The sequence below is a fragment of the Phaenicophaeus curvirostris genome, chromosome 1 (assembly GCF_032191515.1).
Source record: "Phaenicophaeus curvirostris isolate KB17595 chromosome 1, BPBGC_Pcur_1.0, whole genome shotgun sequence".
NCBI classification, from domain to species: domain Eukaryota; kingdom Metazoa; phylum Chordata; class Aves; order Cuculiformes; family Cuculidae; genus Phaenicophaeus; species Phaenicophaeus curvirostris.
In genome coordinates, this window is record NC_091392.1 from 89,873,466 (window position 1) to 89,882,039 (window position 8,574).

An 8,574-nucleotide genomic window follows, 5' to 3' on the forward strand; every position below is an offset into this window, starting at 1 on the left:
ATGTTGATTCAGAAGGCAGAGAAAGTTAAGCACACTTTGCTGGATCTCAGGCATAACTCTTTCACATGACTACATGAAAATAAACCTTTCTGCTAGAGAAACTCTTTGATCAATAGAGGTAAAAAAAATTATCTTTGCCATCCATTTTGATAGGAACGGTTGGACTCGATGATCCAGTGGGTCTCTTCCAAACTGGTTATTCTATGATTCTATGATTCCTACAGCTGCATTCTAACTTTTCAAGATAACGCTCCGTGCATCTTTGATGCCGTGAAAAGGCCAGACTTGTTAGTTCAGGGATTGCAAGAAGGTGGAGAGGGTGCACAAAGTGAAATGCTATTACCTAGAAGCCTGTACTCCACATAACTTATGTGACAGGTGCAGAATAGGCAAAGCTTCACAAAGTAATTCTGGGTGCCTGCTGTGTGGTGTATACACTGCAAGCAATTTAAGGCATAAAAGCATTTATAACACTAAAGCGATCTGTGTTACTTCAGTGTGCTGCCAGGCTCATCACTGATGGATGAAGGGGGAGAAGGGGAGAGCTTTTGTGTCCCCGGGCTGAGTAAGTGCAGCTCCTCACTCAGCAACAAGGCACGTCCCTTAAGTACTTGGCGAGGAAGTTTGCTAGTGTGTCAGACGCCTGTTTACCCAAAGCGTGTTCCCATGAAGGCACTTAAATCTAAGTTTTAATCATTAAAGTGAAGGAGAGGACTTGATTTTATTTACTATCTTACCTGTCACAGGGACACAGATTTTTGCGTGTAACAAACTGTGGCGATTTCTCCTGCAGAGTACCAAGCAAGATGCAGTGTTATTCCAGTGTATGAATGAAGATCTTTCGGCCAACGCAGCAGAAACCCCAGGTATGGCCAGAGTTAAAGATGGTTCTTCGGGATAAGACTGTACATGCTGTTTCTAGTACAGCTGTAAGAAAATGTATGGCCTAGCTGCATGTGGCTTCCACTGACACCTCATGGCAATTGTGCGCGTGCCCACACACACACACACCCCTTCCCAGGGTCTGATACACAGTCTGCTGCCATTTCAAAACACCTTTTCTACTTAGAAATTAATTTACCACACATACTTAATGTATTTAAGTGATTAATAAAAGACATAGCACTATGAAGTGGCTTTTTTTTCTGAAGAGGGTCTAAAAACAGAACTGCACTTTCTTTTATTTATATTCATTAACTGCACAGGTTGATTTTAAAAGGCTTTTCAGTCCCAGCTGAGTCCCTGAAAATGACAGCTTTGACAAGACTGATGCTTTTGGAAAATCCCGGTTTTAAGAGACCAAGAAAAGACTATTCCTGAAATGTTCACTTGCACCTGTTCCACCTGACTAGATGCTGTGCACTTTCCCTAGGATCAGGCATCCCATGGCCTGGTTTGCTCTGGAGCATTATGGGATTACAGATAGAATAATGAGAATTCCAGGTTTGATGTCTGCTAAGATGTGGAAACTAGAGATCCCCATCTTTCTGCTGCATTCCTCACACCCTGCACTTCTTACAAGTATGCTGAAAACAGACCTCACCTTGTGTCTAGCCTGAGAGTTACAAAAAAATCCATAATGAAACAAAACACTAAAAATACTCCTGAGCGGTTCACAAAAGACCTGCCTTTTCTTGAGGTTTAAACACTTAATGTAAGTAACTGACAACTGCACACACACATTTGGCAATGTTAAGACACGACAAGACTGAGTGCTGAATTCTGACATAGGTACTTAATAGTTCTGGTCTAAATTCTCTACTAACAAGTGATGTTGATGGTAGTCCTCTTTTTTTCCAATTCTATGCCTTGTAATGAGCCAACTTCAGATGTTCTTAGCTGCTGTGGAACACAGTTCTGCCAGCTGCTACAGTGCCCGTAAATAGTACAGGACATCAGCATTGTGCTTCAGCTGCCAGGGTAGAACAAATGCGGATAACAGCCAATCTCTACAGTCTCTCATCTCTAACAATTCATTTGAGTGCAGCTACAGAAGTTCACGCTGGATTTAAAGCAGAAGGTAGATGCAGCACTGGTAGATGATAAAGCGCTAAAGGAGAGAGTTCTCGTAGGTGTCAGTGATTTATTCCACTCTGTTTCAAGCCAACTGTGATCAAAAAGCAGATCCCATTAAAGACGTGTCCTTTCCTTCATCCACCTGGAACAGGGACAACTTGATGTATGCAAGCGAGGTGTGCTATCATGCTGCACCTATCAAACACACGGCAGAGGAATTACAAAAGTGAAAAACACAAGGAGTCCTAAAAACACCTTCACAGACAAAATGCCGGCTATTTCCACTCTAGATCACCGCAGAGCAGGTGGGTTGCACAGGTGCTAGTGTTTGGCCCCAGCTATATCAACCTCTGTGTTATCATTCAATTCAACAGGGCAAGTACAGTTTGCTTAATGTTAGGGCTATAGTTTTTAAACTAAGTGCCTTTTAATAGTGAGATTAACAGACTATCCTAAATATCTCAGAGCTTAGGCATGCCATGGTAGCTCTTCGTACATTTAGCCGGAGGGAGAGGAAATGCTGTATTAAAACTTAGCTTCTCTCTGGATGTTCTCTTTGCTTTTTTTCTCTTTAGCACAATCATGTAGGTTTTATAAAACAGTTTTATAATAACATGGATTCATACACAGTGCAAACTTCCCAAATTGATAAGTTTATTGTCCTTACAAATACTAATTAATCCAAAAGATTATACAAGTTAATAAAAAAAAATAAATTCTAGTACCTTGGGATATTTACAACAAAACTCCAGACCCCTGGTTTTGGTACCTTTTGTTCTGGATGAGATGAGCAGATCAGGACCCAGTCTTTTCAGGTGGCCTCTACAACAGGCAGGTTTCCAGTAACATGGGCTATAAAACACCTTAGCAAGTGAACCCCTGAAAACTCCAGAGAGCTGTGGAAACAAAGGCGTGGATGCTCAGTGCCAGGTGTTGCCATGTCTTGGCATAATACAAGCAAACTCAGCCACTGGCTGTATGAAATTACATCTCCCGCAGAGCAGTACAACCTTGGTAAATTATGCACTTCAGCTACATAATCAAACGATTTTAGCTTGCTACTGTTAATGCAACTCCAAACAAAATGGCAAAGCCCACTAGCATGCAGCATATGGACTGGTGTCCCCCTTGGAGAAAGGCCAAAGGAAGAGCAGCCTTAAAGTCCACTCACTTGCAGAGGGGGAAGAAGGAAAGGAGTGTTTCCCCATCAGCAGCCCGGTACCCTCCATCTGTGGGGCACAGAGAAGTGCCACCTCTAGGGCAGACAGAGCCATTTCAGGTAACTTTTCCTATTGCAAATCATCACCTGAAAGGAAACAGCAGCAATGGAGAAGAGCTTTACCTGACTAAGAACAGCTGAGGAAAACATCCCTGAGTTTTCTCCTTTACAAACTCCTGGATCTCCAGTACATTCTTTAACAACAGTCCCTTAGAAGCTCGGTCAATTTTTGTTAGCACCATCTGCATGGATCCAGAAAAGGAGGATTAAAAGAGAAAAAGAAGATAATTTTGTTGCTAGGCTGGAACATCCGTAAGAGTCCTGGACTATCTTGTAAGGCAGGGTGAAAGCTCTGGGTCATATTGAGGGGGAAAAAATGGTATACTACAGTTCACCAAAACACTTCTATGCTGGCCTTTTCAATCTCCTCAAGCTGAGCACTGAAAAAAAAATTAAGCAAAAAATCTCTTAAGTCCTACTTGCTCCTCTCAACACTCTTTAGGTCTATTTTATTCATAACAAAGGTCAGGCTGGGGTTACTACTTAGGCAGGACAACTTGCATAAGCTCAGGTAGAGGGTACACACTTTTACAGATTGTTTGTGGCGTACAACCAGCATGAGAACAAAGCATTACCCACCACATAAGGAATCCCAAACTCTTCCAGCATCTCTATTCCAATATAATCTGCTTTCTGGAGTCCTACTACACCATCAACTAATAGAAAAGTCCTCTTCAAGCTGCCAGAAATAGAAGCAACAATAATCAACACCATTATTTCATGCATGCTCTGATACTTCCAAATTCATAAGCAAAACAAATAACACAGGATCTGGGGACTGGAAGACCCATGAAAAGCCAGGCATGGGAGCTGAGGGTCAGATGCAGCAGCACCTCAATCTCTTTTGCTGTTTATTTGTCCAAGTATGAATGAGTGACACCTCAGGAGTTCCCAGGGAAACGATGTCAGAACTAACTCGTACTACCACTGGAAGCAGCTTCCGCTCCTGCATTTTTCACCTAATCCTATGACACAGTAACTAGCTGTCTGGCTTTTATTGCTCTGTTTAATCCCTTACTTGCGCCGTTCCTGCAGGTAGGCCTCCACCATCTCCACAAAGTCTTGCGGGGCACGGTAGCCGTATCCTGGCATATCCACCAGAGTAAAGTACTTCCCTACTTTGAAAAAATTCATCTTCTTGGTGTGGCCCTGGGGAGAGGAATTTGTTATTTTTTTTTTTAAAAAAAAAGGTAAGATGAGGGAAGGGGGTTGTTTTAAAAAGTTGCTGTAAGCAGTGAATCACAGAATTGTTTGGTTGGAAAAACCTTTGAAATCATCGAGTCGAACCATACCTGTCCACTACTCTGAGCACTTTCTCTACCCATCTTTTAAATACTTCCAGGGACGGTGACTCCACCACCTCCCTGGGCAGCCCATTCCAGTGCCTGAGAACCCTTTTAGTGAAGAAATTTTTCCTAATATCTAGTCTGAACCTCTCCTGGCGCAGCTTGATGCCATTCCTTCTCATCCTATCATTTGTTAGCTAGGAGACCAACACCCACCTCTACAACTTCCTTTCAGGCAGTTGTAGGCAGTGATAAGGTTTCTCCTCATCCTCCTTGTCTCAAGACTGAACAACCCCAGTTCTGTCAGCCACTCCTTGTAATATTTGTGCTCCATCCCCACACCAGCTTTGTTGCTCTTCTCTGGACACGCTCCAGCACCTCAATGTCCTTCTTGCGGTGAGGGGCCCCAAACTGAACACAGGATTTGAGGCATGGCCTCACCAGTGCTGAGTACAGGGACACAATCAATTCCCTGGTCCTACTAGCCACAACATTTCTGATACAAGCCAGGATGCTGTCAGCCTTCTTGGCAACCTGGGCACACTCTTGGCTCATGTTCAGCCAGCTGTCAACCAACAACCTGGAGGTCTTTTTCCATCAGGCAAGTTTCCAGCCACTCTTCCCCAAGCCAACCACAAATGTTGCATGGGGTTGTTGACACTGAAGTGCAGGACCCAGCACTTGGCCTTGTTGAACCTCACACTGTTGGCTGAAGCCCATGGATCCAGCCTGTTCAGATCCCATTGTAGAGCCTCCCTACTGTCAGGCAAATTAACGCTTTTGCCCAGTTTAGTGTCATCTGCAAACACACTGAGGGTACACTCGATTCCTTCATCCAGACCATTGGTAAAGACCATAAATAGAACAAGTCCCTAGGGAATGCCACTTGTGGCATTCACAAGTGAACTAGCAGATGACCTGTAAAACATCTGCATAGCATACTGTCCACCTCAGCTTGAGAAGGTTGCAAAAACGCTGCTGTTTGAAGCTGCCTGGTCTCCTACCTATGTAGCATCCTATGTGGCTCGAGGATTCTTAAAACAGGCTAGAAATACCCTCACAGGTCTCTGTGCCTGGTTATCCCAAAGGGCTTTACAGCACTTCTGCTCAGCTCATAGGACTCTTCTGCCCGGCACAGGTGCCAGCCCTGGCTTGAAAAGCTAAGCTGGGCTCTCTCCACCTTTTCCTCTGCGACAGGAAGGCCTGTGCCAGCTGTGAGCTGGTGGCCACTGCAGCTGGCACGCTCTCCTGCCTCTTAAAGTTACCCAAGAATTGTTTCCTCCAGCCCTTCTCTGCTCTGTCCTCTATGGAGAGAAGGGAAGTCAAAAAACGTCACTTACCGGAGTTTTTGACACTCTGACCTCCACTTCTGGAGACAGTGAAAACAAGGCCCGAATTAGTGATGATTTCCCCACGTTACTTCGGCCAATGAAGCACACCTGCCAGAGGAGAGGGAGGCAGAGCATGTCACATTTATACTCCTATCTGCTTCCCCTTGTCCTGAGTGTGTGGGCAGTGGTAACCCCTCCTGCTGCTGTCAGTCCTGGGCATTTGTCAGCCTGTGGTGCCAGAGTGATACCGACAATGATGGCAAATAAACTCTTGGAAGTCTCGTTTTGGAGTTTTATAAAGCAAGTGCCCTTTATCAGGCCTGGAAAACAGGAGGGAGCAATCTTCATCAGTTGTGTGCAGTGAGACAAGAGCTGAGACAGAACAGATTTCATGCTTAAATGCATGTGGATAAATTCTCCCAGAAATCTTAGGCATATTCTATTACTTTCCGAGGACTAATTTTCATGTGATTATGAACTTCACAACAGTGAAACCTCTTGCTCATTTGGAGCTTTGGAGCCAGCTCTGCCTGACCTCGACTTTGAGACAGGGGAATTTGCAAACAGAGGGGATTGCAGCAGGCACAGCTGCTCAGCATGGATCAGACTGAACACACGGTGTTATCAGCTCCAGAGAATGAACAGTGTCTGGAGAAACACTGAAAGAAACCATGCTATCAGAGGGACATTTTATCTAACTTTGAAAAAACATAATTACTTAGATGAAGCTTAACTCTACTTTAGCTTAAACCAAAATATTCCACTTTTTGTAGCAGTCATAGAATCATCAGGTTGGAAAAAAACTGTTAGATCATCAAGTCCTAGCATTCGTATCTGCCACTAAACCATGTCCTTGAGCACCTCGTCTACCCATCTTTTAAACACCTCCAGGGAAGGTGAATCAACCACCTCCCTGGGCAGCCTCTGCCAGAGCCCAATGACCCTTTCTGTGAAAATTTTTTTCCTAATGTCCAGCCTAAACCTCCCCTGGTGGAGCTTGAGGCCATTCCCTCTTGTCCTGTCCCCTGTCACTTGGGAGAAGAGGCCAGCACCCTCCTCTCTACAACCTCCTTTCAGGGAGTTGTAGAGAGCAATGAGGTCTCCCCTCAGCCTCCTCTTCTCCAGGCTAAACAACCCCAGCTCTCTCAGCCGCTCCTCATAAGGCCTGTTCTCCAGCCCCCTCACCAGCTTTGTTGCTCTTCTCTGGACTCTCTCCAGAGCCTCAACATCCTTCTTGTGGTGAGGGGCCCAGAACTGAACACAGGATTCGAGGAGCGGTCTCACCAGTGCCGAGTACAGAGGGAGAATAACCTCCCTGGACCTGCTGGTCACGCCGTTTCTGATACAAGCCAAGATGCCATTGGCCTTCTTGGCCACCTGGGCACACTGCTGGCTCATGTTCAGTCACTGTCAACCAACACCCCCAGGTCCCTCTCCTCCAGGCAGCTTTCTAGCCAGACTTCTCCTAGTCTGTAGCACTGCATAGGGTTGTTGTGCCCCAAGTGCAGGACCCGGCATTTGGCCTTGTTAAACCTCATCCCATTGGACTCTGCCCAGCGGTCCAGCCTGTTCAGATCCCTTTGGAGCCTCCCTGCCCTCCAGCAGATCCACGCTTCCTCCCAGTTCAGCGTCCCCCGCACACTTGCTGAGGGCGCCCCCGAGGCCTCCATCCCGGTCCCCGTTCCGGGCCGCCGCTGGGGCCGCAGTCAGCCCCGTTCCCCCCGGGGCGCTCACCTCGGGCAGGGCGGCGGGCGGCGCGTGCCCCATGCGCACGGCGGAGCTGAGGTAGGCGATGCGGTGCCCGGGCCCGGCCCGGAACAGCTCCTCGGCCCGCTGCAGCGCCGCCAGCCCGGGCCGGAACGGGGGCCGCGCCGCCTCCGCCCCCGGCGACAGGCCCCGCCACAGCCGCTCCAGCGGGAACAGCGAGCCCCGCCGCCCGCCACGCAGCGCCCCCCGCAGCGACGACAGCGCCGGCGGCGGCAGCCGCGACCCGGCCTGCAGCAGCATCGCCCCGCGCCCCGCCGGGACCGGGGAGGGAGGGGCCGGGGACGGAGGGGAGGGACTGAGGGAGGGGATCTGGCTGGAAAAGGAGACTCGGTTCCTAGCTCTCCAAAACGAGTCTTTCAGAGTTTGTTTGCCAGCGTTTGTGGCAACGTCCATGCCTGTCTTTCATAGAATCATGGTTTGGGTTTGAAGTCATAGAATCATAGAATCAGTAGGTTGGAAAAGACCTGTTAGATCATCGAGTCCAACCATTCCTATCAAACACTAAACCATGTCCCTCAGCACCTCGTCCACCCGTGCCTTAAACACCTCCAGGGAAGGTGAATCAACCACCTCCCTGGGCAGCCTGTTCCAGTGCCCAATGACCCTTTCTGTGAAGAATTTTTTCCTAACGTCCAGCCTAAATCTCCCCTGGCGGAGCTTGAGGCCATTCCCTCTTGTCCTGTTCCCTGTCACTTGGGAGAAGAGGCCAGCACTCTCCTCTCTACAACCGCCTTTCAGGTAGTTCTAGAGAGCAATGAGGTCTCCCCTCAGCCTCCTCTTCTCCAGGCTAAACAACCCCAGTTCTCTCAGCCGCTCCTCATAAGGCCTGTTCTCCAGCCCCTTCACCAGCTTTGTTGCTCTTCTCTGGACTCGCTCCAGAGCCTCAACATCCTTC

At 47.6% G+C, this 8,574-nt stretch overlaps 1 protein-coding gene across 1 annotated transcript; it reads right to left on the reverse strand.

Moving 5' to 3' along the window:
• Positions 1–2,697: 2,697 nt before the first annotated feature.
• On the reverse strand, positions 2,698–7,919 carry GTPBP8 (GTP binding protein 8). Its single transcript, XM_069852087.1, has 6 exons — positions 7,647–7,919; positions 5,922–6,020; positions 4,314–4,444; positions 3,875–3,974; positions 3,359–3,477; positions 2,698–2,912 (listed from the first exon to the last, which is right to left on the reverse strand). The coding sequence occupies exons 1-6, from the start codon at positions 7,917–7,919 to the stop codon at positions 2,828–2,830; spliced, it is 807 nt and encodes a 268-aa protein (XP_069708188.1). The 3' UTR covers positions 2,698–2,827.
• Between the last annotated feature and the right edge of the window lie 655 nt (positions 7,920–8,574).

Excerpts from the sequence above, each read along its gene's own strand:
- GTPBP8 (XM_069852087.1), bottom strand. The coding sequence starts at position 7,919 with ATGCTGCTGCAGGCCGGGTCGCGGCTGCCGCCGCCGGCGCTGTCGTCG. Across the intron at positions 3,478-3,874 it reads AGTTTGGGATTCCTTATGTG|ATGGTGCTAACAAAAATTGA; the intron begins GTGGGTAATGCT and ends GGATCCATGCAG. Across the intron at positions 2,913-3,358 it reads CCTCAGCTGTTCTTAGTCAG|CTCTCTGGAGTTTTCAGGGG; the intron begins GTAAAGCTCTTC and ends TTGTTTCCACAG.